Here is a 26,139-nt window from a genome sequence, read left to right as displayed (position 1 = left end):
CGTGTCTCTCCGTGTCAGTGTGTCTGTGTGTGCTCGGCCGTGGCCGTCCCTCTGTCTGCCGCCTGTTTGTGCAGCGAATCCCCCCTTGCGCGGGCCCCCCTCCCGCCGCCGTGGGGCTGGGGGCTGCCGTGGGCGGGATCGGGGCCGGCCGGGAGCGGGGGGCCGGGATCACCCCCAGCCCGATGCCTGCAGTGCAGATCATAAATCAGCGGCGGCTGGAGAGGGATCCAGGGCCCGCGGGCTCCCCGGCACCCAAAGCCCCGGCGCGGGGAGTGATGAGGCTTCCCGGGCTCGTGAGACCCCCAGCAGCCCCCCAGGGCCGTCAGCAGGGTGGCCCGTCCCTCCCTGTCCCCGTTGTCCCCTCTGTCATGCAGGAGGCCAGCAGCCGGCTGGGGTTGGCAAGCAGCCCATGCTGCCAGGGCTGCGGGCACCGCGGCCTCGCTGCCCTCCGGCTCTGCGGGGCGATGGGGACGGTCCCCCAGCTGCCACCCGCCTGGCGGTACCCGGGGTGACCCGCGCTGTGGCCCTGTTTTGCAGGTGACACCCCCCTCACTTGCCACCAGTGACGGGCTGGGCGGCGGGGACAGCCGTGGAGCCAGCGAGGACGTGGGCTGAGCAGCAGGACACGAGGAGGAAGAGGAGGAGTGGGTGTCTCGGGGACAGCACGGTGGCTGTGTGTCCCCATCACCGTTCACAAACACCGCCATCCTCCATCCGACGCAGTCTGCCAGGTCCTGGTGGCTTTTTGGAGCCTGAGCCCTGCCAGCAGCACCGCCGGGAGGAGGAAGAGCCGGGGCAGACGTGCCGGGTGATGGATGGCCCCAGCCCCGCGCGGCGGCCTCGGGGGAGCGGGACCGGGCGGCTCGGGGACCTCGGGGACCTGGCTGGCAGCACCCGCCTCTGCAGAGCCCCGCAGCGCCGGCTCCGCTGAGCTCCGGAGCCCGCAGCCGGCGGCAGCCGGGAGGAGGATTTGGAGGGGCCCCGGGTGACCCCCGAGTCCCCGTGCCGGGGGACGGTGCGGGGCTGAGCCGCCGTCCCCCGGGCATGGCACGGCAGGGCTCGGGGGCCATGCTGGCCTCGGGGGGCCTGGGGTTCCCCCCCCAAAACGTAGCCCGCGTGGTGGTGTGGGAGTGGCTGAACGAGCACGGGCGCTGGCGGCCCTACTCGGCCGCCGTGTGCCACCACATCGAGAACGTGCTGAAGGAGGACGCCCGTGGCAGCGTGGTGCTGGGACAGGTCGATGTCCAGCTGGCACCCTACGTCATCGACCTCCAGTCCATGCATCAGTTCCGGCAGGACACAGGTAAGGGGGTGGCATCGAGCCAGGAGCATCCAGCCACCCGTCTGTCCTTCCATCTGTCCATCTGTCCATACAGCCATCCATCCACACAGCCTTCACTCCCCCTCTCCATCCATCCATCCATCCATCCATCCATGCATCCATCCATCATCCATCCACCCATCCATCCATCCTTCCACCCACAGGTACATCTCTCCCTCCCTCCCTCCTTCTGTCCTTCCATCCTGCCATATTTCCATCCATCCTTCCATCTTTCCCTCCTTCCTTCCATCTCTCCATCCTCCCATCCATCCCTTCATCCCTGCCCTGTCCCTGTGTGTATCTGTCTGTTGTTCCATTCATCAGTCTGTCACTGTGGGTCTGTCAGTTGTTCCATCCATCCCCCATCCATCCATCCATCTTCCCCTTTCTCCTTATTCGGTGTATCTCTATTTATACATTCATCATTTCCTTCCTTCCTTCCTTCCTTCCTTCCTTCCTTCCTTCCTTCCTTCCTTCCTTCCTTCCTTCCTTCCTTCCTTCCTTCCTTCCTTCCTTCCTTCCTTCCTTCCTTCCTTCCTTCCTTCCTTCCTTCCTTCCTTCCTTCCTTCCTTCCTTCCTTCCTTCCTTCCTTCCTTCCTTCCTTCCTTCCTTCCTTCCTTCCTTCCTTCCTTCCTTCCTTCCTTCCTTCCTTCCTTCCTTCCTTCCTTCCTTCCTTCCTTCCTTCCTTCCTTCCTTCCTTCCTTCCTTCCTTCCCTGTGTATCTCTACTTGTCTGTCACTTCATTCATGTATCCCTCCATCCCTCTGTCCATCCCTCCCTCCATCTGTCCATCCATCTGTTCCCTCTCTCCTCCCCTCACTCTCCAGGTCTCCAGTCCCCCCATGGGCCCCTCCAGACTCCTCCATCCCTTTCCTTTCCCATCCACCATGGGCCCCATCCCAGAGGGACATGTCCCCACATCCCTCCGTGCCCTGTCCCCTCCGTGGGTGCTGTGCTGTGTCCCGTTATCCCACTGTCCCCTCATCTTCCCCTCCAAGCTGCTCCGTGCCCAGGGAAGTGGGGAGGCCCCAGTTTGGACACTGGGAGCAGTGGTGGGCACTGGGATGGTTGCAGCTGTGCTGGTTGGTGCTGCAGCAGCGCATCCAGGCCACGCATCCTGTGGGAAATCACAGCTGATCCCACACTGGGACCAAGCCCAGACCCCATTAAACGTGTCCCCGTCACAGTGTGACCCATTAAGCCAGCACGTGCCAGCTGTGCTGTGGGGGATGTGCCGTTCTGGGTGCATCCTGCTCATCCCTGCATCTCTGCCCAGGGCAGGATCCGGTCCAGGTCAGGCAGAGCAGGCAGGGGACCTGCCACACCTCAGGTGACACCCCCTGGGCTTGCCTGGGGACACCCCACAGCAGGACCCCCATGGTTGTGGCACCTCCACGTGGCCACTGATGCCACCACTCCTAGTCCCCAGTGATGCCAAATGACCTCGAGTGTGGATGTGGCTCCTGCCGTGGGCTGGGGACTCAGATGGGGACCAAAGCAGGGACGTGCCACCTGCCTCTGCCATCTAGCCTGGCTTTGAATCCATCTCCAGCCGGTCACGGACTTGGCAAAGGGCAGCTTGGCACCTGCAGCCCTGAGTCAGCAAGGACACCGGCACGACCTGGAGGGTCCGCGCTGACTCAGAGCTGCGGGAGCCACCGGGACACCCTGGCTGTCCCCATGCCACCTCCTGCCAGCTTTGGCCAAGACCCATCCTCTGACAGCAGCTGGCATCACATTCCATGGCCACAGTGCTGGGTATTCCTTGGGGACTTGTGCCCGTGGTGGGGCCACGAATGGATTTGGGGTGACAAAACAACTCTTCCCAGGATGTCCCTGGGTACCACAGTCCCTGTGCCAGCAGGACTTGGGGACAGGGATGCTGAGAGAGGGACCTAGGTGTCCCCAGGGGTGTCATGGCAGGGGACATAGCCACTGTCCTCAGCATTGTGGTCCCTGTGTGCCCCATCCCTGTGTCCACCTCTGTCCATCATCTCTTCCCAGGGGTAAGGCCCGGGGTTTGGAGGCTGTCACATGGCTCGTGGTGCTCGGGGACAAGAGGGTCCCCTGAGCTGAGGCTGCTCCTGGTGCCTGCTGTGACACGGGGACACAGGGAAGGCTGGCAGGAGGCTGGGGGCTCAGGGGGCTTGGCCCACGCAGTGCCTGGGGACAGAGAAACCCAGTGACAAGCGAAACGAGGTGACCCCGTTCCGAGAGCGGGGACGTGCGGCCCCTCCCGGTGGCCCTGGGGACACCGGCTTGGCCCTGTGGCTCTGGCATGGCTGGCAGAGGGGACAGGGGCTGGGGACAGCTGGTGGCCCTTGGGGGCTGGAAGCTGTGTGTGCCAAGGGGAATGGGCTGGTCCTTCATCCTCTGGGGGATACGGGATGTGAGGGGCATTTTGTGGGATTTGGGATGGGGATGTGAGGGGCAGGGTGATGTGGGATTTGGGATGGGGATGTGGGATTTGGGATGGGGCTGAAGGATATGGGATGGGGATATGAGGGGCAGGGGGATGGGGGATTTGGGATGAGGATGTGAGGGGCAGGGGGATGTGGGATTTGGGATGGGGATGTGGGATTTGGGATGGGGCTGAAGGATATGGGATGGGGATGTGAGGGGCAGGGGGATGTGGGATTTGGGATGGGGATGTGGGATTTGGGATGGGGATGTGAGGGGCAGGGGGGTGTTGGATTTGGGATGGGGCTGAAGGATTTGGGATGGGGATGTGGGATTTGGGATAGGGATGTGGGATTTGGGATGGGGATGTGAGGGGCAGGGTGATGTGGGGTTTGGGATGGGGATGTGGGATTTGGGATGGGGATGTGAGGGGCAGGGGGATGTGGGATGCATTTACAAGGACTGGGATCTGTTTATGGGCGGGATGTGGGATTTGGACAAGAGCGAGCAGCGGGATGGGGAACATGGATGCAGGGCTGGGAACTGAGGTGGGGTACAGGACATGGATGTGAGGGAATGTGGATGGGGGTGGGCAGTGGGGTCGGAGGGGGGTGGGCAGTGGGGTGTGGCTGGCCTGGAGCCAGCAGTGGGATTTGGGATGCGGGCAGGAGCGGGCTGCAGGGCCCCCCCGCTCGCCTCCCGCGGCCCCGGCAGAGCTGCCTCAGCACCAGGCGGCAGCTGGGGCCTGGCTCTGCTGCCTGATGCGGCCGATGATTAATGGCCGTTAATTAGCGCCGTTAATCGAGCTGGGCAAACGGTGCCGGCGAGGGGATAGACAGGCCCCGTGCCGGGGGGGCACTCGGGGAGAGGGCTGCGATTGCGATGCTCCCCCCGCCGCGGAGCTCCAGAGGGGGCTGCAGGATCCGGCTCCATCCCAAACAAGCTGCGAGGGGCCGGGATTTGGCCGGGGACAATCCCCAGCTGTGTCACTGCCAGAGCCAGCAGCTGTCAGGAAACCTCTCCTGACCGGGAAACGCTTCCCCTGCCCCGGGATGGCCACGGGGAAGGGAGGGTGGGGAAGGGCTTGGACCAGAGGGATGGAAAAAAGCTGGGAAAAGCACAAGGACTTGTTGGGTTATGCCCTTTTCTGACCCAGTGATGGGGTAACTGAGACGTGTTTTTAAAAACTTTTATTCTATTTTCAGTCTCATGTGAAGGGTGAGAGAATCCTCTACAAATTTTGAATTCTCACCGTGGAGAATTCTCTACAAAGCCATTTCCCACACTGGCTGAGCAGCATCGCCCTTCCCAGGACATCCGGGAGGATGATCCCGAGGGCTCGCAGTCCGAGCCTCTGTCACCAAGGGCGGGTTGAGGGTTGGATTCATCCCTTGGGAAGCACTTTTGGGGTGCAATTGGGACTCTTGTGAAGGGGCAGAGTGGTTGTTGCACCCCAAAGTGCCTCTGTACCCCAGTCCCATGGGATGCTGGGCTGGAAGCCGGACACGGGGAAGTCTGAGGGTGCGTGTGCCCCCAGTGGTGTCACCCCGTGTCTCTGTCTCCCCAGGGACCATGCGCCCCGTCCGGAGGAACTTCTACGACCCCTCCTCGGCGCCGGGGAAAGGAATCGTGTGGGAGTGGGAGAACGACAACAACTCCTGGACTCCCTATGACATGGACATCTGCATCACCATCCAGAACGCCTACGAGAAGCAGCACCCCTGGCTGGACCTCTCCTCCCTGGGCTTCTGCTACCTCATCTACTTCAGCAGCATGTCCCAAATGAACCGGCAAACGCAGCGCAAGCGGCGGCTGCGGCGCCGCATGGACCTGGCCTATCCCCTCACCATGGGCTCCATCCCCAAATCGCAGTCGTGGCCGGTGGGCGCCAGCACGGGCACCCCCTGCTCGTGCCCCCAGTGCCTGCTGGTCAACAGCACCCGCGCCGCCTCCAACGCCATCCTGGCGTCCCAGCGCCGCAAGCTCTACCCCGGCGCCGTCCGCCAGAGCAGCACCTTCGCCGGGGGAACGCTGTGGCCAGCGGGGACGGGGACGCCGGCGGTGGTGGCGGGGAGCGCGGCCAAGGGTGAAGGGCTGCGGGTGGCCGGCGCGGGGTTTGCCCCTGGGCAGAGTGTGCCCAGCGCGGCGCTGCCCGGCCTCAACAACCTCAACCGGCCCGGGACGCAGCGCGGGGCTGGACTGGGCGCCAGGGCCACTGTCCCCCCCGGGTAAGCTGGGTGGGTGGGGAGGGGACAAGCGGGGTGTCACCGAGGTGGGGGGATGCAGGGGGCAAAAGGGGTGATGGGGGTGGCTCGTCCCCTGCTGTCACCTTGCAAGCGGTCCCAGCTCTTGTGGCACTGTGTCACCTCCAGCCCCGGGGTCCCCACCGCGGGTGGTGGGGGGGACACCTGGGTGGTCCTGGTGGTCCTTGGATCCCTGCAGAGGGGATGTGGTGATCCGTGCAGTGCCGTGCCATGCTGTGCCGTGCCATGCTGTGCCAGGCCGTGCCACGCTATCCATGGCAGCTGGAGCACATGGAGTGCCCGGTCCCACGGGAATGGTGTCCCAAGGCCAGCATGGGCTGTGTGACCCAGCTCCTGGCCTGATGCCGCCAGGCAGATCCCTGGGAGGGCACAGCTGACGGAGGGACCACAGCCCTGGTGTCCCTTCCGTGGTGAGAATGATTCACCAGGGGGGTCCAGGTGGGCAAGTAGACCTCTGGAATTGTGTCTGGGTGGGTGTCCCTGTCCTGGCATCCACATCTTCATGGCTGTACCCCGTGGTGGGTTGGCCTGGTGTCCCCTCAGGGCTGTCAGCACTAGGCTGGGGGGACAGGTGGCTTCTCTGAGCCCCCAGCAGCCCCTGTCACATTTCTTCCCCTGCTGACATCCTGCTTTTGCTTCTGTGTGCTGGGCTGAGCACTCCTTGTCCCTGTCCCCATCGGTGTCCCTGTCCTGGCACATACCTGTGGACAGGTAGGAGGGGGCTGGGACCCCTTTGCTACCCTGGCCTTGGTGTGGGTAGAGGAGCTTTGGGAATGAAGGAAAACGCCCTCGTGTGGGGCTGAGCACTGCTGAACTCATCACTGCGATGGCTGAGATGGGAGGGGATTTTGGGATCAGGGGGGGGGTGATGCCATTGCTGGGGGCTGCTCCCAGGCTGCTGAGCTGGGCAGCCCCCAGGGCAGGAGCACTCAGGCCTTCCCTTCCCTTCCCTTCCCTTCCCTTCCCTTCCCTTCCCTTCCCTTCCCTTCCCTTCCCTTCCCTTCCCTTCCCTTCCCTTCCTTCCCTTCCCTTCCCTTCCCTTCCCTTCCCTTCCTTCCCTTCCCTTCCCTTCCCTTCCCTTCCCTTCCCTTCCCTTCCCTTCCTTCCCTTCCCTTCCCTTCCCTTCCCTTCCTTCCCTTCCCTTTCCCTTCCCTTCCCTTCCCTTCCCTTCCCTTCCCTCTCTCTTCCCCAGTCCCACATCCATCTGTCCATCCCTCCTTTCTTCCCTCTGTCCATCCACCCCTATGGACACGTCCCCTTCCAGCCCTGTCCCTGACACACAGTCCCTGCCCCACACGCTGCCCTGGGCACGGTGCCACTGGTGCCACCTGCTGCTGGCTGCCCAGCAGGGTGGTGGTCCCTGGGGAAGCACACGAGTGGTGGCACGTCCCCGCGGGGGTGTGGGACATGAGCGTCACTGTCGGGATGCCCTGACAAGGCCCCCACCCTGGGTCGAGGAGGACGTGATGCCACCAGTGCCATTGGGTGCCCAGAGATGGACGGGTGGCACTGGGTGACAGTCCCCTGGGATGGGACAGCAGCCCTCCAAGCTGGTGAGGGGACACCTTGCCCTGTGTCCCATGGGCAGGACACTGCCTGGGGACAGGGCCAGCAGCCCCCAGGGGACACTGTCCTGTGTCCCATGGGCAGGACACTGCCTGGGGACAGTGCCAGCAGCCCCCAGAGGACACTGTCCTGTGTCCCATGGGCAGGACACTGCTTGGGGACAGTGCCAGCAGCCCCCAGAGGACACTGTCCTGTGTCCCATGGGCAGGACACTGCTTGGGGACAGTGCCAGCAGCCCCCAGAGGACACTGTCCTGTGTCCCATGGGCAGGACACTGCTTGGGGACAGTGCCAGCAGCCCCCAGGGGACACTGTCCTGTGTCCCATGGGCAGGACACTGCTTGGGGACAGTGCCAGCAGCCCCCAGAGGACACTGTCCTGTGTCCCATGGGCAGGACACTGCTTGGGGACAGTGCCAGCAGCCCCCAGAGGACACTGTCCTGTGTCCCATGGGCAGGACACTGCTTGGGGACAGTGCCAGCAGCCCCCAGGGGACACTGTCCTGTGTCCCATGAGCAGGACACTGCTTGGGGACAGGGCCAGCAGCCCCCAGAGGACACTGTCCTGTGTCCCATGAGCAGGACACTGCCTGGGGACAGGGCCAGCAGCCCCCAGGGGACACTGTCCTGTGTCCCATGAGCAGGACACTGCCTGGGGACAGTGCCAGCAGCCCCCAGAGGACACTGTCCTGTGTCCCATGGGCAGGACACTGCCTGGGGACAGGGCCAGCAGCCCCCAGAGGACACTGTCCTGTGTCCCATGGGCAGGACACTGCCTGGGGACAGTGCCAGCAGCCCCCAGGGGACGCTGCCCTGTGTCCCGTGGGGATGCTGCTGCTCTGGGGCCATGCCATGCGGGGAGGGGACAGTGCCAGCCCTGCCAGCCCGGCTGAGCCCCTTCCTCTCCCATCTCCGCGCAGGGTCCCAGCGCTCCCGGTCAAGAACCTGAACGGCACCGGCCCCGTCCATCCCGCCCTCGCAGGTAAGTGGGCTCCGGCCAGCGCTGGGTGTCACCGCCGGGTGACACCGCGGGCGGGGAGCGGGGGACACTGCCAGGGGGTGGGAAGGACGGACAGACGGACAGACAGGCGCTCTCCCGGCGCAGGGATGACGGGGATCCTCATGTGCGCCGCCGGGCTGCCCGTGTGCCTGACCCGCGCCCCCAAACCCATCCTGCACCCCCCGCCCGTCAGCAAGAGCGACATCAAACCTGTCCCCGGCGTCAACGGCATCTGCAGGAAAACCAAAAAGAAGCAGCTCAAGAAGAGTAAGGAGCCATCAATGTCCCAGCGGGGACGGGGGGGCACACGGAGGGGAAGTGAGAGACCCCCGGGGTTTGCGTGGGGTGATGCCCGTCGCTGCTTTGTGCCACGCGTGTCCCTTCCCTGCTGGCAGGGGGTGGCAGGGCTGTGCCGTCCTGTGACAGGGGGGTTGTGGCACCGCGGGCAGGCTCTGATGGCATTCCCCTCAGGTAAGACCCCCGAGGACGTGGTGCGCCGCTACATCCAGAAGGTGAAGAACCCGCCGGATGAGGTGAGTGGGGGGCTCCGGGAGGCTCAGGCAGAGCGCCGGGGGTGACCCCTCATCCCCCCTGCATGCTGATCCCGTTCCCGGCAGGACTGCACCATCTGCATGGAGCGGCTGGTCACCTCCTCCGGCTACGAGGGCGTGCTGAGCCCCAGGGGCATCAAGCCGGAGCTGGTGGGCAAGCTGGGCAAGTGCGGGCACATGTACCACCTGCTGTGCCTGCTCGCCATGTACAACAACGGCAACAAGGTCAGGGCACCCCGGGGCTGGCTGCGTGGGGGTGGGTGCTGGGGGTGCTGGGTGGGTGCAGGGGCGGGTGCTGGGGGGGTGCTGGGGGATGTGAGGGCCTCTGGGTGGGTGCTGGGGAGCTCTGGAATGTTCCAGGTAGGTGCTGCCTGGGTGCTGAGTGGTTTGGGGGTTGAGTGGGTGTTGGAGTGGCTGTGGGCATTGGATGGGTGATGAGTAGGTGTTGGGTGGGTGCTGGGTGGAGTCCGGGTGGGTGCAGGGGTGGGTGCTGGAGGGGGCTGGGGGGTTGTTGGGTGATTGCTGGGGAGTGTAGGGTGGGTACTGGGTGTTGGGGAGTGCTAGGGGGGTCCAGGAGGGTGCTGGGTGGGTGTTGGGTGGGTGCTGGGGGGTCCAGGTGGGTGCCGGGTGGGTGCCACCCCTGAGGCTCCCACGGTGCCCCCAGGACGGGAGCCTGCAGTGCCCCACCTGTAAGGCCATTTACGGGGAGAAGACGGGCACGCAGCCCCCCGGGAAGATGGAATTCCACCTCATCCCCCACTCCCTCCCGGGATACACGGACTCCAAAACCATCCGGATCGTCTACGACATCCCCACCGGCATCCAGGTGAGGGAGGACCCCCCTGCAGGCTGGTGACCCTGCCTCGTGTCCCCCACTCACCCCCTGTCCCCACACCCACCCAGGGCCCGGAGCATCCCAATCCCGGGAAGAAATTCACGGCACGAGGCTTCCCACGGCACTGCTACCTGCCCGACAACGAGAAGGGCAGGAAGGTGAGAGCCCGACGGGGTGGGGTGGGATGGGGTTTGGTGGGGTGGGATGGGATGGGATGGGATGGGATGGGATGGGATGGGGAGGCTGCAGCTGCACTGGGGTGGTGTGGGGGGTACCACAAGGAAGGGTGGCATCCTGTGGGAACCGTGCTGGGGCTGAATCCCAGCCTGGGGGGGCTGAGGCTGTGCTGTGCCAGGAGTGCTGGATGTCTGTGCCAGTCCATGCCAGGCTGGGTGGGGGTGCCGGGTGGGCGAGCCATGGCCGTGCCTGCCGCAGGTGCTGAAGCTGCTGATCGTGGCCTGGGACCGGCGGCTCATCTTCACCATCGGCACCTCCAACACCACGGGCGAGTCGGACACGGTGGTGTGGAACGAGATCCACCACAAGACCGAGTTCGGCTCCAACCTGACGGGGCACGGCTACCCCGACCCCAACTACCTGGACAACGTCCTGGCCGAGCTGCTGGCCCAGGGCGTGTCCGAGGCCACCCTGAAGGACTGAGGCCGGGCTCAGGGCTCCTCTCGCCCCCGTGGGCCGGCCCGTGTCACCGCCGCCTGCGCCGCTTCACCGCAGCCCCGCCCGGCAGGCTCGTCCCCTGTCCCGGGCCACCCGGTGCCACCCACTGCGTGTCCCCGTGTGCGTCTGTCTGTCGCCCTGTCCCGTCCCGGCTCGCCCCGCTCTCGTGGCGATAGCGTCGTGGTCTTTTTCTACCCGTGGCCTCTTTGCGCGTCTGTGCCACCCGTGTCACCCGTGTCACCCGCCGCTGCCCCAGGGAGCCGCGCACAGCCGGTGCCATGTACATCTCTGTGTTACAGAATACACCCCGTGCCGGGCTGCTGGCCCCGCGTCCCCTCTGTGGCCCCGCTGGCGTCCCTGCCCCTCCCGGAATGGGCTGAGGGGGGGAGGCTGGGGGGTGCCGGGGGTCTCGGGGCAGGGAGGGGACTTGGGGCTGGCGCTGGGGTCTCGTCGCGGTGGGTGAAGGCGTCGTGGGCGATGTCCAGGTCTCGCAGCACCTCCTGCAGCCTGTCCCCAGCGGGCCCCCCTGTACCCCAGGGTGGGGTCAGTGCCCGGCACCCACCTGTGGCACCCACTCGCGCTCCCACCCCCCTGCCAATCCCCCGGCCAATTTCCCCCCACAGCCCCGCATCCATCCCCGACACCGACCCGTGGTGTCCCCCCAGCCCCCGCACCCGTCCCCTACCCCTCCCGGTCCCCCCGTCCCATCACATCCCATCCCGTGCCCCACCACCCGCCAGCCCCCCGGCCTGCGTGTGTCCCCATGTCCCCGTGTCCCCGTGTCCCCTGTCCGCGTGTATCTGCTGTCCCCTCGTGGAGGGAGCCAGAGCAGTGCCGTGTGGTGCCCGCAGGGGTCTGCGGGCGCACCCTGCCTGTGCCAGCCCCCAGCCCCGGGTCCCCATGGCCCCCCCGTGCCCCGCGGGGCTCCCCATACCTGCCTGGCGCGGGCAGGGGGGCCCGGCCACCGCGCTGCCCACGGGACCCCCGGCCAGCGCTGCCCTGCAGGACAGGGACCCTCAGGACACGCCCCCTGCCCTCCAGCACCCAAAGGACCCCGGGACCCCCAGCTCCCACCGTCCTGGGGGACAGGGACCTCAGGAGACTCCCACCCTGCCCTCCAGGACCTAAATGCCCACTGCACCCCTGTGCCACCCTCTGGAGCCCTGGTCGCCACCACCCTGCAGGAAGGGACCCATAGCAGGGTCCCACCGTGCCCGTCAGCACCCAAAAGACCCCGTGACCCACAGCTCCCACTGTCCTTGGGGACAAGCACCCTCCACATGCTGCCACCCTGCCCACCACCCCCTCAAGGACCCTCAGGCCCCCATATTCGCCCTCGGGATCCCCAATCCCCACCAGCCTGTGGGACAGGGACCCTCAGCAGCTTCCCACGCTGCCCACCAGCACCCACAAGTCTCCCGGGACCCCCCCTGTCCCCCGGGCTCACCGCAGGTGCCTGTAGAGGCTCTGTGCTGCCACCGCGGGGTCCCCAAGGTCGCTCCACTCCCCCAGCGCCACCGCGCCGTGGGTACGGCTGCACCCGGGCACTGCCAACAACAGCAGTGGGGACACGGCGACACCGACACCCCCTCCCGGGCACCCCGAGCCCAGGGGACCCCCAGTCCTACCGGCACGGGTGGGCTGCAGGCAGCAGGTCCAGCGGCCGGCGCGGAAGGTGCCGGGGTGGCATGTGGGCAGCATGTCGCGGTTGGCGCTGGTGGCCTGGCGCAGTGCCCACAGCCACTGCCACAGCTCCGGGGCACTCTGCGGGGACACCAGGGACAGGGGCACCCCCAAGGGCACTGCCAGTGCGGGGGGGGAGGAGGAGGAGGGAGGAGGAAGGGATGGGCACCAGGGCTGGGGGACAGGAGTGACAGTTTGGTGGCAAAGCTGCCCAGTAGGAAGTGAGGGGAGATGGGGCTACGGGAGCCAGGGTACCCCAGTGTCCCCGGTACAGCCAGGGTAGGACACCCCAACTTCACCAGTACACCCAGTTAGCCCCTTTACTCAGTACTCCCAGTGCTCCCAGTACAGAGGGTGCCTGGTTACAGCTGGATTTGGGACCATTCCCATTGTCCCATGGCTGGTGCTGGGGAGGGGGATCCCAGGGTGCCGTGCTGGGGGGTTCCTGGGGTTTTTGGGGTTCTGGGGCAGAGTGGGGTCACCCACCTTGCATTGGAGGTAGGTGGTGTGGAGCTGCCTGGTGCCATCCTGTGCCACCACCTGCAGGACGTGGGGGTACTGGAAGGTGCCCTTGTCCACCTGCTCCACTGCCCGGATTTGCTCCACTGGGATGAAGCCGAGCACCTGGGGACCCCCAAACATCCCCAAATATATGCCCATGTCCATATCCATTACCCATATCCATGGAATATGTGGCGAACCCCAAACACCCCAAAACATCTGCACCCACATCCACATCCCCCACCTGTTCCCCTGGGATGGAGCAGCTCACCTGGAAGCCCCAAAACACCCCAAAATCTGTGCCCACGTCCATATCCATTACACATGTCCATGGAAAACCTAGGGTGCCCCAAACGTCTCAAAATATGTGCCCATGTCCATATCCAGTACCCATACCCATGGAATACGTGGGGAACCCCAAACACCCCAAGATATCTGCACCCACATCCACATCCTGCACCTGTTCCCCTGGGATGGAGCAGCTCACCTGGAAACCCCAAAACACCCCAAAATCTGTGCCCACACCTGTATCCCCCACCTGCTACACCACCCATATGCAGGCATGGGGATGCAGAAGCACACCTGGGGACCCCCAAACAGCCCAAAAGATGTGCCCACGTCCTTCCCCCCACCCCTGGGCACCCAGCACAGGCTGGGGGTCCAGGCCAGCACCCACCTGCCCCTGGGGCACCTTGGCATAGGCCAGGGCCTGGGTGCTGAGCCTGAAGTGCCTCTTCTTGAAGGTGAAGCGGGGCAGCAGTGCCACCCCCCGCTCTGGGCAGGTGTGCAGGGGACCCTCCTTGATGGTGGCCGAGGGCTGAGAATGTCCCTGTGGCACTGGCACCTCGTCCACTGCGGCTGTGGCAGGCAGGGAGCGGTGTCACCCCAAATGCCACCACCTCCCACAGCCCGAGGGTGCTCCTGGCCACACCAGGGTGATGCCACTGACCCGGCACCAGCAATGTCCCCTCCCTGCCCTCTGTCCCCGCTCACCCACGGTGACCAGGGCATCCAGGAAGGCCCGGACACGGGTGACACTGGGCAGGAGGACGGCGTTCAGCGGGGCCATCCACGGCTCCTTGCCCTGCCCCAGCTGCAGCCCCAGGTTCCCGATGGTCTGCAGAGCCTGTCCCATGTGGGGAAGGGGTCACGCTGCTGTGTCCCTTCTGGTGTGACCCCCTGGACCACCCTGCTCCCCTGGACCCCGAGGGCTCAGGGGTTGGGGTGGGAAAAGTGGAGCAGCTGGAGGGGTGATGGGACCCAAATTCTGCCCCTGTGCTGTGCCCAGCTTGTGGTGGCACGGCCTGGGGACGGGCAGGACTGGCCTCAAGTGGCACAGGAAGGAGCCAGCCCATGGTGTGTGGCATGGCAGGAATGGCTCTGTGCTGCTTGGGGTCCCTGCCATTCCCTGAGGTTTCTGTCCCTCTCCAGGGTATCCTGCCTTTCTGGCCTCCCCATTCCTTGTGGGTTCCCATCTCTCCATAGGGTCCACATCCCTCACAGAAGTCTCTGTCCTTTCTGGGGCTTCTCTCTGAAGTCCCAAACCCTCCCTGGGCTCCCCATCCCTCCCCACAGTCCTTGTCTCTCACAGTGGTCCCCATCGCTCTGCAGGTCCCTCACCCACCCCAAGGGTGCTCATTAATCCCCAAGGATCCCCATCCCTCTCCAAGGGTTCCCATCCCTCCCTGGAGTTCCCATCCCTCCTCAAGATCCCTGTCCATCGCCAAGGATCCACATCCCTCCACAGGACTCCCACCCTCCCTAAGGATCCCCATCCTTCCCCAGGCTCCCCAACCCTCCCCTGTGGTTCTCATCCCTCCCCAGGTCCTCCAGCCTTCCCAGGGTCCTTATCCATTCCCAGGCTTCCTCTTCCTCCCCAAGGTCCTCATCCCTCCCTAGGTCCCCTACCCTCCCCAAGGGTCCTCATCCCCTCCCCAAGGTCCTCCCCATTCCTCCCAAAGATCCCCATCCCACCCCTCTCCAAGGTCCCCACCCCTCCCTGTTGTCCCCATCCCTCTCTAAAGTCCCCATCCCTCCCCAATGTCCCCACCCCTCTCCAAGGTCCCCACCCCTCCCCGGTGTCCCCATGCTGTCCCCCACCTTGGCAAGCAGCAGGAGCGTGCGGCTGGTGCAGGGCTCCGCATGCTGCTCCCAGAGCCCGAAGAGCTTCGGGGTGAGGACAGCAGGAGCGAAGAAGCGAAGGAAGAGGAACCCACTGATGGAGAAGTAACGGACCTCCTGGATGGGGATAGAGGCAGGGATGGGGACAGGGACTGCTCAGGGCTTGGGGGGTGGTCCTGGAGCTGTGCAGACCCCCAGCCCCGCCGTGGGCCCCACCTCGTGCTGTGCCAAGGGGAATCGCTCCTCCACCCGCCTGCGGAGCTGCTTGAAGGCCGCCCTCATGGGGAGGGGACACTTGTCCACCGAGCCCACGATGGCATCGACTATGTCCCCCAGGTAGCCCTTCAGCAGCTCCAGGCTGCTCTCCCGCACCTGCGCCTCCGACAGGGACCCCTTGAATGAGATCCTCCTGTGGGGACACCTCCGGGTCAGGGACACCGGGAAAGGGGGCACTGAGTTGGCCAAAAGTGACCCATGGCCCCAGCAGCAATAGGTGGCCCCTTCCTGCAGGGGACACAGGGACATGCCAGGTGTCCTGTGCCCCTCCCAGACATCCATCTGTGCCCACCTGCCCCGGCTCAGCTCCATCTTGCCGGGGTCCAGCTCCACATATTTCTTCTCCTCAAAGATGCGGTTCACCACCGGCTTCAGGACGTCGTGCAGGTAGGGCAGCCCCACCACCTGCAACGGGTGGGAAGGCACTGTCCTTGTCCCCAGATGCCCTGCTGGGGCATCATGGAGGTGTCCCTTCCCATGCTCACCTTCATGAACTGCTCCATGGATTTGGAGGCCAGCGAGTTGGAGCGGAATAGGGTGTTGGGATCAGCTGGAAGAGCACAGAGGCTGTGGCAAGGTGGGCACGGGGTGATGTCCCAGCTGTCCCTGGTGTGCCCCACCCCAGGGACATGTGGCATCTTTCCTGCCTCTTCCTTGGTGTCCTCAGTCTTTCTCCATGGGGATCTGGAGTGACCCTGGCCTTGGGGTTTCTAGGAGTGGCCCTGGGCACTTACTGGTCCTGGCCAGCTCACGGGTGGTGAGGTAGTCCAGAAGGGGCACAGCCAGTCCTTGGCCCAGGAAGATCTTCACCAACTTGGTGGCCACGTCCTGCCGGCTCTCCCCTGAGGTCACCTCCTCCAGGACAGCCAGGGCTGTGCCCTCAGGGGACTATGGGGAGGGGAGGGTGAGCACAGTGGGGCCTCCACACTGGGGTGGTCACCCCAAAGTTCCCTGCAGCCCCAGCATCCACCTGCGCCGGGCAGAGGATGGGCTCGGTGAGGAGCTGGATGAGGGGCTGGTAGTGGTGGGGGGGCAGGACCGTGTCCTCCAGCAGCCTCACTGTCAGCCTCAGGGCACCCAGCTGTCCCCTGCAATGACACGGGGGCTCACATGGCTCCTATGTCCTCCATGGGAGTCACCTCGTGCTGCCCTGGTCACAACCCTGGTCCCCTGCTCCCCTCTACCTGCACTCACCCGTGGTCCTCGGTGGTGCTGGAGAAGGGCAGGAGCTGGAACCATCCCCGGGTGGGGCCCGGGCAGAGGGTGTCCAAGAAGAACTCGACCTGGGGGACAGGGGCAGGGTCTGGATGGGGGGGACACCTGCCAGTCCCCTGTGCTGCACCCCTCTTGGGGGACAGTCCAGGACACGCAGGGTCTGCCTGTGGCACTGCCTCCATCCTGGTGGGTCCTAACCTGTGGTCACCCAGACCCCACACAGGGGGTGCAGAGGTGTCCCCAGGACCCTGCCCCATTCGGGTGTGCCCCGAGGTCCTCACCCGCCCCAGGAAGTCGTTCTTGCCCACGATGTCCCAGTCCCAAACCTCCACACTCAGCACAGCCTCTCCCAGCTCCCCTTCCGGCAGCTCGAACTCCAGCACCTCATCCCAGTGCGGGAACCGGGTTTTCTTCATCACCTGCGGGGCACCGGGACTGGTGGCCGAGGGGAGGAGGTGCCCGAGGGTGCCCGAGGTACCTGAGGCTGCCTGAGCCGCCTGAGTCCGTAGAGGACCGGGTGCCACACCCAGCACCCAGCAGCGACTCACGGCTGTCTCCAACGTGTGCCCACAGCACGACACACGGCCAAAGGGGTCCGAGGTGCCCGAGGGGTCCCGGGGGGCCAGGTCCCTGTGGGGACATGGGGGTCAGCAGGGTTTGTCCCCAGCATCACAGTCCCTGCAGCCCCACGTTCCTGCTTTGTGCCAGTTCGCCCGGGCATATGGGGCAGCCGGCAGGCGCCAGGGGATTCTGGGGAGATCGTGCCCCCATTTCCAGGGAACCCTTCCTCCTCTAGTCCCTAGTGGGGATGCTGCCGTCCCTCCTGGCTGTCCCCATGGTCACCCTATCCCCATGGCCATCCTGTTGCCTTGGTAGCTGCTTTGGTTGCTATGGCAGCGGGATGCTGCCTCTGCTGGCTGCTCCATCTGTCAGCTCTGTGTGTGTGTGTGTGTGTGTGTGTCACCGCGTGTGTGTCCCTGTGCACGCTCACACAAGTGCACACACTCGTATACACATCTGCACCCCCAAATCCAGATGGGCAGCCTGGGCAGTGCCTCAGTTTCCCCAAATTTTGAAACCAATGGGCAAAAACACCGTGTGAGAGCCAACCATTCTGCTGGGGACAAGCCCTGGTGCCCCTGTGCCCTTGTCCCCAAGCAGGGATGGCAGCACATTTCCCACTGAGCGCCCACGGCGTGGTCACACGTGGGTTGGCACCACTGATGTCCCCAGCCTGGTGCACTGAGGATCCTTCCAAGTATGGAAAGGGGAGGACGAACCCCGTGCCACCACTGTCCCCATCCCCTCCTCTCCTACCTCCTGCCAAAAATAGGACCCCATGGTGGTGGCAGCCCCCCGGATCTGCCAGCCCCCCCAACCTGGCCTCGATGAGGTGGCAGCGCAGCACCCGCGGGTGGCCCTGCTCGGGGACTCGCAGCTCCAGGTGGATCTCGCCCTGCACCTCCTGGTCGGGGTTCACAGGTGCCAGGCTGAGCCAGTTGTCAACGCCTGCCGAGGGGGACAGCGTGGGCACCCCATGGTGCCAGGATGGGTCCCGCTGTCCCCCACCCCACTGTGCCCCCCCTCACCCTGTGGATCGGCCGAGATCTGCTGGTGGCTGAGCGAGACCTTGCCAATGACATCGTCCTGCCTGTGAGGGAACAGACACAGCAGGACACTGCTGGGGACCTGCCACCCCTCGGGGGGGTCCCCAGTGCCCACCCTACCTGTGTTGTCCCCCTACCCGATGGTGTCTTCATCCAGCACATAGATGGTGAGGCTGTGGAATCCACGGGGCAGAAGCAGCGTGATTTCCTCACCCCAAAAAGGGTTCAGGCTCTTCCACACCGTGGCTGTCCTGCCGGGATGGCAGAGGTGGCTGTACCCCCAGGGAGGATCCCCCACTCCTGCGTGTCCCCTCCCAGTGTGGGACAGTGTCCCCGTACCTGGCCACCACCTCGTTGTCCACCTTGACCACGCAGTAGGGATCGCTGGAGCCGAACCTGGGCAGGGGATTGAGGTGCCCAGGGTCAGCCCCCACTCGGGAATCCCCCCCATCCTGGGGGGGCCTCAAACCCCAACAGTGAGGCACCAGCCCCAGGGGTGAGATGAGCTGCCCAGTCTCAGCCCGGCCCTGCAGCTGACACCGGGGTGGGGACATCCCCTTTTCCCCTTCAGCTGAGGGACCTGCTGTGGGTCACCCCGAGCCATCGCCACGTGTCCCTGTGCCACCCACCCGCAGGTACCGCTGTCTGTCCAGCAGCACAGCCCAGCCCGAGTCTGTGTGACAACCCACGGTACCAGGGTGACACCGGTCTGGCCCTTTCCACCGGGAGAACAGGATGGAGGGATGAGGGACAGATCCAGGGACCATCCACCCGCTCCCTGCAAAGCCCCTTTCTGCTAGATTATGGCAGCTGGAGCAGCACCGAGGGGTGCCGGCTCTGGGGCGCTTCTGGAGCCCCAAATCCCCAGGAGGTGCTTCCACGAGGATTGGGACTCCGAGATCATGAGGGACGTGACCCCAGTCTCTGTCCCTGCCACGGGATGGGAAGTGGGAGCAGCTCACCCCGACCCCCTCTGCAGCCCCTTGAGAGCCCCAAACTGGGTTTGGGGGCACTGGGTACCTCATCATTGTCCAGATCGCCCACTCTGCCCAGACCCCCGCAGCGGGACGCTCCCCTGGGACAGAACCTCAGGCAGGGACATGGCACCGATCCCAGCTGCCCGGCCCTGGGAGCGGCCAGCGGTGCCAAGCTGGCACATCCGGAGGTACCCGGGCCTGCCAGCTCGGCTGAGCCGTGTCCCCGGGGCAGGAGCTGGTAGGGGTCTCCTTGCACCCCCCGCTCACCACCCCACCCCCCAAAGGGATGGGGGTGCAGGGGCTGTGCCCCCCCCAATGTCACCCCCAGGCTTGGGGGGATCCTCTGTGCCCACCCTGCTGGGGGGCACGAAAGGTATGCTAACGGGGTTGGGGGGCTCATACACCCCTGGGGGATGGGGGGGATGGGGGGGTCTGGCAGTCCCTGCACACACCAGACCCCCACTTTGGGGGTAATGGGTGCAAGCAGAGACCCCCAAAACTGTAGGGAGAGAACACCCAGGGAGGGCAGAGCACCCAGCACCCCTCCTCGCCACATCTCCCGGGGTGGGTCTGGGGGAGATGGGGGGCCCTGAGCCCCCCGAGCCACTCACACGTCCTTGGCGGGCAGGTCCTTCCCCTCCAGCACCCGGCAGCGCAGCGAGGTAGTTTTGGCCATGTCGGCGAACTTCACACTTCGGGGTGGCCACATGGGGGTCTGCGATGGGTGCCCGGGGGTGCCCTGAGCCCCCGCAAAGCGCCGGCGAGGCTGCCAGCACCAGCCTCCTCCTCCTCCTCCTCCGCCGCCGCCGCCGCCGCTTCTCACCGTCGCTGCTTCCTCTTTCCTCTTCTCGGTTGTTTTTGTTGCCGCTTCGCTCCCACCTGCGCCAGGCGGGCACAGCGCGGAGGGCGAGCGCGGCTGAGGTGGCAGCGTGCCCACCGTGGAGGTCCCATCGCGGGCCAGCGACCAGAGAGCAAAGCCACCCTCCGTCCTAGAGGCAGGGAAACTGAGGCACGGGGGCGTGGCAGAGCGGTGGCATCTGTGGTGAGGGGTTTCTGTCATGTCAGAACTGAGGGGCACAAGGGGTCCGTGGCCCCCAGGGTGGGGGGCTCGGTCTGGACCCCAAAGTGCCAAAGTAGGGGGGTAATGGGTGAACACTGGACTTGGGGATGAGGGGAGGAAGGAGGTGCATGGGACCCCCAAGGGGCCTCCGGGTGACCCCAGCCCTCAGAGGGACACGCTGAGCCCAACCGGGGGGACTCCAGCACGTCTTGGGGTGTGTGTGGGTGCAGCACCCCAGTCCCACCGCTCCCTGCACCCCGGCCTCGCTGCACCAGAGCCAGAGAGGATGGGAGGCACTGGGGGGCGAGGGGGGACATCCCTGCCCTGGTGAGGCATAGCGGGGGCTTGGGCGGGCTGCGGAATTCGGGGTGCTGGCCAGCGGCCAGCTGTCTCCTGCCGTGACTCACGGCTGGCATTGCCAGGGTGGGCGTCACCCAGGGGGTGCTGGAGGGGCTCAGAGGAGGGGTGCTGCTTCTTGGGGGGCTGATGATGGGGTGCTGGTTCTTGGGGGGACGATGTGGGGCACGGGGTGATCGGGGTGCTGCTAAAGGGGGAATCAATGAGATCCTTGGGGGCTGCTGGGGGGGATGAATATGGGGGTGCCGATCTTCTGGGGGCTGCTGAATGGGGGGAGTCATCCAGCGGGTGCTGGGTCCTGGGGGTGTCACTGCCAGGGGGGGTTCCCTGTGTGGGTGCTAAACGGGGAGGTGTCACTCGTGGGGGTGTCAGTCTGTGGGTGCTGGGTCCCCGAGACGGGGATCACTGCCAGGGGGTGTCCCGGTGTGGGTCCTGGGGGCTGTCACTGCCAGGGGGTGTCCCGGTGTGGGTCCCGGGGGCTGTCACTGCCAGGGGGTGTCCCGGGGTGGGTCCTGGGGGCTGTCACTGCCAGGGGGTGTCCCCGTGTGGGTCCTGGGGGGCTATCACTGCCAGGGGGTGTCCCCGTGTGGGTCCTGGGGGGCTGTCACTGCCAGGGGGTGTCCCGGGGTGAGTCCTGGGGGCTGTCACTGCCAGGGGGTGTCCCCGTGTGGGTCCTGGGGGCTGTCACTGCCAGGGGGTGTCCCCGTGTGGGTCCTGGGGGCTGTCACTGCCAGGGGGTGTCCCCGTGTGGGTCCTGGGGGGCTGTCACTGCCAGGGGGTGTCCCGGTGTGGGTCCTGGGGGGCTGTCACTGCCAGGGGGTGTCCCCGTGTGGGTCCTGGGGGCTGTCACTGCCAGGGGGTGTCCCGGGGTGGGTCCTGGGGGCTGTCACTGCCGGGAGGTGTCCCGGTGTGGGTCCTGGGGGGCTGTCACTGCCAGGGGGTGTCCCGGGGTGGGTGCCGGGTCTCTGAGGGGGTCGCTGCCGGGAGGTGTCCCGGGGTGGGTGCCGGGTCTCGGAGGGGTTCGCTGCCGGGAGGTGTCCCGGGGTGGGTGCCGGGTCTCTGAGGGCAGCGCTGCCGGGAGGTGTCCCGGGGTGGGTGCCGGGTCTCTGAGGGCAGCGCTGCCGGGAGGTGTCCCGGGGTGGGTGCCGGGTCTCGGAGGGGGTCGCTGCCGGGAGGTGTCCCGGGGTGGGTGCCGGGTCTCTGAGGGCGGCGCTGGCCCCGGGCCCGGCGGGCGGGGGCAGGCCCGGTTCCCACCGTTTCTCCCTCAGGGGGCCGTTCCAGGCTCTCTCCCGCCCCATCCCGGTCGCGGGGCGGTGCCGGCGGCGGCGGGGCCGGAGGAGGCGGCTCCAGGTCCCCTCCCCGCGCCGCCGCTTCCGCCGCCGCCGCCGCCCTGGGCCGGGCGGGCCCGGCGGGGCCGAGCGGGCGGCGGGGCCACCATGAAGCCGAGCGGAGGTGAGCGGGAGCCGGGCGGGGACACGGGGGGCTGGGGGTGTGAGGGTGACGGGGGTTTTGGGGGCTCTGGGGGTAACGGGGCCGTCCCGCCGCAGAGGAGCCGGTGCTGCTGGCGGAGCTGAAGCCGGGCCGGCCCCAGCGCTACGACTGGAAATCCAGCTGCGAGACCTGGAGCGTCGCCTTCTCTCCTGACGGGGCCTGGTTCGCCTGGTCCCAGGGACACTGCGTGGTCAAGCTGATCCCGTGGCCCCTGGGAGAGGCCGAGCTGTGAGTCATGGAATGGGTTGGGTTAAAAGGAGCCCTAAACCTCATCTAGTCCCACTCCCTGCTATGGGCAGGAACACCTCTCACTGTCCCAGGCTGCTCCCAGCCCCATCCAACCTGCCAGGGATCCAGGGGCAGCCACAGCTGCTCTGGGCACCCTGTGCCAGGGCCTGCCCACCCTCCCAGGGAACAATTCCTTCCCAATATCCCATCCATCCCTGCCCTCTGGCACTGTGTCCTGTCCCTCCATCCCTTGTCCCCAGTCCCTCTCCAGCTCTCCTGGAGCCCCTTGAGGCCCTGTAAGGGGCTCTGAGGTCTCCCTGGAGCCTTCTCTGCTCCAGGTGAGCACCCCCAGCTGTCCCAGGCTGGTTCCAGAGCAGAGGGGCTCCAGCCCTTGGAGCATCTCCTCCTCTAGTCCCTCCTCAGCTCCACATCCTTCTGATGTTGGGAGCCCCAGGGCTGGGGCAGCTCTGTAGGTGGTGTCTCATGTGAGCAGGGCACAGGGGCAGAATTCCCCCTCCTTTCCTACTGCCCATGTTGGGGGATCAGCCCAGGGTGTTTCAGCCCTCACCCACCAGCATCAAAGTCCTCCCAGTGCTGCTGTCCATCCATTCATTCGCCAGCTTGGATTGATCCCAGGGGATGCCCAATGTGGGGTGAAGATGTGTGCATGGAGCTGGGGGTCTCAGGGTGAACACTCCACCCATCCCTGCCTCCCTCCAGCGGCTGCAAAACCTCGGAGCGCAAGAGCTGGGGCGGCAAAGCAGAGATCTGGAGCCGTGGGACAGCCAAGGAGAAGACTCTGGAGTGTGGGCAAATCGTGTGGGGCCTGGCCTTCAGTGCCTGGCCAGCAGCTGAGGATGGGGATGCAGATCCTGCCTGTGCCGTGGGGCTTCCCTGCCTGGTCCTGGCCACCGGGCTCAACGATGGGCAGATCAAGGTGTGGGAGGTGCAGACAGGTGAGCAGCCCTCACTGTTGTGGCTTCAGGCCGGCTGTCCCCTTGTTCCCCTGTGGAAGGAGATCCCATCTCCCTCCCCAATACCTGTCCAGTTCCAAGCGGGGCTGCGTGAGGGGCTCTGTCTCATTCCCCGTGGATGGATGGCACTGAACCTGACTCCTCTCTGCAGGGCACCTCCTCTTCAGCCTCTTGGGACACCAGGATGTTGTCAGGGACCTGAGCTTCGCTCCCAATGGAAGCCCCATCCTCGTGTCGGCCTCGCGGGACAAGACCTTGCGCGTGTGGGACCTGAGCAGGGATGGTAGGAACGTGCAGGGATATCCCTGTTCTGGGTCAGGGAAGGGGGAGAAATCCACCTCGGGAGGGAAGGTGGTGGGAGAGGACCTTTGGGGACAGTACTTGAGGCAGAAGGGGACAGCCCTGTGACCAGGAGCAGAGTGTAACCTGGGAGGCACAGGAGGACATTGCCTTGGGATTTATCCAGGGAATCCCCAGCCCAATGTGAATTCCCTCTGCAGAAAGGGAGGGAGAGCAAAGTCAAAGAGTCCTGTTCCCCTCTGCTGACACATTTCTGCTGTCCCCAGGGCAGCAGGTCCAGGTGCTGTCAGGCCACGTGCAGTGGGTCTACTGCTGCTCCATCTCCCCAGACTGCAGCATGCTCTGCTCCGCCGCCGGCGAGAAGTCGGTGAGTCCTGCAGGATGGGAGCCATGCGTGTGCCTGCTGAATCCAGCCCTCTGTGTCCCCAGAAACCCCCCTGGGAAAAGGGCCAGGCCATCCTGCCCTGGCTCCTCAGGAGCTGAAAGTTGGGAGCAGAGCCCATGTGGTTTAAACCTTGGGATGCTCCCAGCCTGATCCCCTGCTCAAATCCCGCAGGCACTGCTGTGGAGCATGAGATCCTACACCCTCATCCGGAGGCTGGAGGGCCACCAGAGCAGCGTGGTGTCCTGTGACTTCTCCCCGGACTCTGCACTCCTTGTCACCGCTTCCTACGATGCCTGTGTCATCATGTGGGACCCCTACACCGGGGAGCAGCTCAGGACGCTGCGGTACGGACCTGGGAGGGGACAGAACAATGCCAGGGAGGTTTTTAGGGCTGGATGTGGCTTTCCCTTCTCACTGGGCACAGCCATCACCGCTCCTCTGCTTCCAGAGGCAGGATGGGGGTCTGGCTTGCCAAGTTTGGTGGCTCTGCCAGCCTCAGCTGGGGAAGGGGCTGGTGGCAGCTCAGAGCTGACACTGGGATCTTGTCCCCACCCACAGCCACGTCCCATTGCACTCCACACTGGATTCCAGCAGTGAAATCCACACCAGCTCCCTGCGCTCCGTCTGCTTCTCCCCCGAGGGGCTCTACCTGGCCACAGTGGCAGATGACAGGTGAGTTAACCCTTGTGGGGACCTAGAGAGGGGCCCAGGAGGAGACCGGAATGAGCCAGGAGCTCAGGAGGTGAGGAATAAATGTGTCAGGTCCCCACCAATTCCTGGAATAAGGGGAAAGGTCAGGCCCATGGGAACATCATGGCTTGGCTGTGACAAGTGGTAGCAAGGTCAGGGCTGTGTCACCCTCAGCTGAGGTCCATGTCCTCCTGGGTGCTGTACCACCCTCAGCATGTCAGTTGCTCAGCAGGGAACATTACTCCCTGGAACACTCCTATGGGAAGCAAATCCTTCTGGTTTCTATGTCTTCAGGTGGTCCCAGAGGCCTTATTTTAGCAGCAGGCACTGCACTGTGTCCTCTCCCTTTCTCCACAGGCTCCTGAGGATCTGGGCCTTGGAGTTGCGGTCTCCAGTGGCCTTTGCCCCCATGACCAACGGTCTGTGCTGCATGTACTTCCCACATGGAGGATTCATCGCCACAGGGTGAGTAAACAGGAGAAGAGGGTGGAGAAACACAGGGTTGCTCCTTCCTCCTACAGCTCAGCAAATTCTGGGCTTCCCTGGGGATAATTTTCCTGAGCTGGGGAACATGTACTCCTGGCAAGATTGGGAATATTTTGGGACAGTTGGAATACCTCATGTCCCTCTGCCCTATGCTCAGGGTTGTTTGGATTCCATTGCAGGACCAGGGATGGCCACGTCCAGTTCTGGACAGCCCCGAGGGTCCTCTCTTCACTCAAGCACTTGTGCCGCAAAGCCCTGCGCACCTTCCTCACAACCTACCAGGTGCTGGCGCTGCCCATTCCCAGGAAGCTGAAGGAATTCCTCACTTACCGGACTTTTTAAGGCAGCAGGGAGAGCAGAGGCACGGAGGTGAGCCCTGGGGCTCGGCCCGGGCCGGCGGCGCCGCAGGAACGCCGAGCTGTGAGCCGGGAGCATTGCTGCTCCCATGGTTTTGGGGCTGTGGAGGGCTTTATTGGTGTCATAATACAAAAACCCAGCAAAATCCCATGCAGAGAGCTGCGGTGGCCCTGCAGGGGACATGGGTGGGACACAGGTCCCCCTGTCCCCTGCTGCCTGCTGGGTTGGGTCAGGTACTTCTGCTTCTGAGTGCAATGGTGTGGGATGGTGGTGGAACAGCTGCTGTGGGAGCAGAGCTGTTGTCACCTGCACAAATATGGGGCTAACCCCCTCCCCAGAACACCCACCTGGGAATATCCCTCCATCCTGGTGGAGTGCGGGCTCTGCCACTCTCCCTGCATGGGCAGGAGCGGTGCAAGCCCGAGCAGGTCTCAATAAATAAAAATTGATTCCTCATGATTTCCCTCCTGGCTTGCTCAGGTGACCTGGGAGTGCCTGGCACTGCCCTGGCTGCCAGGGAGGGGTGGCAGAGGTGTCCATCTGTGGGAAGAGGTGGCTTCACTCCACCCCCTGCTCTCATTCCTCTGTTGTTTTCTCTCCGTGCTGGAGTGTGGCACTCAATCAGCCAAATTCCCAGACATGCTGAGCATGCAGCAGTGTTTTGTTTGTCCCCATCCTCCAGCTTAGCTGGTGGCTGGAGCAACAGCACGTTCCCTGTGTGCTGGCAGGCTTTGTGGAGGTAATTCTCCAAACATCACCAGGATGTTGTTTTTCCCTTGAGAACAGCTGTACACAGAAAGCTGGTGCACCTCGAACCCCCC

General features: G+C 65.0%; 3 protein-coding genes across 6 annotated transcripts; 2 read left to right on the top strand and 1 right to left on the bottom strand.

Moving 5' to 3' along the window:
- Positions 1-1,023: 1,023 nt before the first annotated feature.
- Positions 1,024-10,928, top strand: DTX1 (deltex E3 ubiquitin ligase 1). Its single transcript, XM_068209155.1, has 9 exons — positions 1,024-1,303; positions 5,289-5,949; positions 8,470-8,531; positions 8,655-8,816; positions 9,021-9,082; positions 9,167-9,325; positions 9,765-9,926; positions 10,004-10,093; positions 10,371-10,928. Exons 1-9 carry the CDS (start codon positions 1,045-1,047, stop codon positions 10,593-10,595), a joined length of 1,842 nt encoding a protein of 613 aa, XP_068065256.1. The 5' UTR covers positions 1,024-1,044; the 3' UTR covers positions 10,596-10,928.
- RASAL1 (RAS protein activator like 1) lies at positions 10,848-20,044 on the bottom strand. 4 transcript variants are annotated; one of them, XM_068209153.1, is made up of 21 exons: positions 19,602-20,043; positions 18,353-18,409; positions 18,151-18,264; positions 17,996-18,057; positions 17,786-17,915; positions 16,955-17,036; positions 16,688-16,825; positions 16,386-16,474; positions 16,162-16,279; positions 15,926-16,079; positions 15,677-15,741; positions 15,484-15,596; positions 15,132-15,324; positions 14,895-15,032; positions 13,788-13,920; positions 13,471-13,646; positions 12,780-12,917; positions 12,239-12,374; positions 12,058-12,157; positions 11,545-11,609; positions 10,887-11,136 (listed from the first exon to the last, which is right to left on the bottom strand). In XM_068209153.1, the coding sequence occupies exons 1-21, from the start codon at positions 19,697-19,699 to the stop codon at positions 10,904-10,906; spliced, it is 2,532 nt and encodes an 843-aa protein (XP_068065254.1). In that variant the 5' UTR covers positions 19,700-20,043; the 3' UTR covers positions 10,887-10,903. The 4 variants fall into 4 exon arrangements, with proteins under 4 accessions (XP_068065255.1, XP_068065253.1, XP_068065254.1 ...); XM_068209154.1 differs by lacking the exon at positions 11,545-11,609 and having other exon boundaries at positions 10,848-11,136; XM_068209150.1 differs by having other exon boundaries at positions 12,058-12,374; positions 19,602-20,044.
- Positions 20,045-21,697: 1,653 nt separating this feature from the next.
- On the top strand, positions 21,698-25,777 carry WSB2 (WD repeat and SOCS box containing 2). Its single transcript, XM_068209149.1, has 9 exons — positions 21,698-21,859; positions 21,955-22,126; positions 22,847-23,082; positions 23,252-23,383; positions 23,667-23,767; positions 23,957-24,129; positions 24,344-24,457; positions 24,833-24,940; positions 25,141-25,777. The coding sequence occupies exons 1-9, from the start codon at positions 21,844-21,846 to the stop codon at positions 25,301-25,303; spliced, it is 1,215 nt and encodes a 404-aa protein (XP_068065250.1). The 5' UTR covers positions 21,698-21,843; the 3' UTR covers positions 25,304-25,777.
- Positions 25,778-26,139: the final 362 nt, after the last annotated feature.

This window comes from Anomalospiza imberbis, chromosome 18 (genome assembly GCF_031753505.1).
Source record: "Anomalospiza imberbis isolate Cuckoo-Finch-1a 21T00152 chromosome 18, ASM3175350v1, whole genome shotgun sequence".
Taxonomy (NCBI): Eukaryota; Metazoa; Chordata; class Aves; order Passeriformes; family Viduidae; genus Anomalospiza; species Anomalospiza imberbis.
This window is presented reverse-complemented; position numbering and strand designations above follow the sequence as displayed.

Excerpts from the sequence above, each read along its gene's own strand:
- WSB2 (XM_068209149.1), top strand. Across the intron at positions 22,127-22,846 it reads CCCCTGGGAGAGGCCGAGCT|CGGCTGCAAAACCTCGGAGC; the intron begins GTGAGTCATGGA and ends GCCTCCCTCCAG. Across the intron at positions 23,768-23,956 it reads CCGCCGCCGGCGAGAAGTCG|GCACTGCTGTGGAGCATGAG; the intron begins GTGAGTCCTGCA and ends CAAATCCCGCAG.
- RASAL1 (XM_068209150.1), bottom strand. The coding sequence starts at position 19,699 with ATGTGGCCACCCCGAAGTGTGAAGTTCGCCGACATGGCCAAAACTACC. Across the intron at positions 16,826-16,954 it reads GGCACACGTTGGAGACAGCC|GTGATGAAGAAAACCCGGTT; the intron begins GTGAGTCGCTGC and ends GGTGCCCCGCAG. Across the intron at positions 12,918-13,470 it reads CCAAGGTGCCCCAGGGGCAG|GTGCTCGGCTTCATCCCAGT; the intron begins GTGGGTGCTGGC and ends GGGGGTCCCCAG.
- DTX1 (XM_068209155.1), top strand. The coding sequence starts at position 1,045 with ATGGCACGGCAGGGCTCGGGGGCCATGCTGGCCTCGGGGGGCCTGGGG. Across the intron at positions 1,304-5,288 it reads TCAGTTCCGGCAGGACACAG|GGACCATGCGCCCCGTCCGG; the intron begins GTAAGGGGGTGG and ends CTGTCTCCCCAG. Across the intron at positions 9,083-9,166 it reads TGAAGAACCCGCCGGATGAG|GACTGCACCATCTGCATGGA; the intron begins GTGAGTGGGGGG and ends CGTTCCCGGCAG.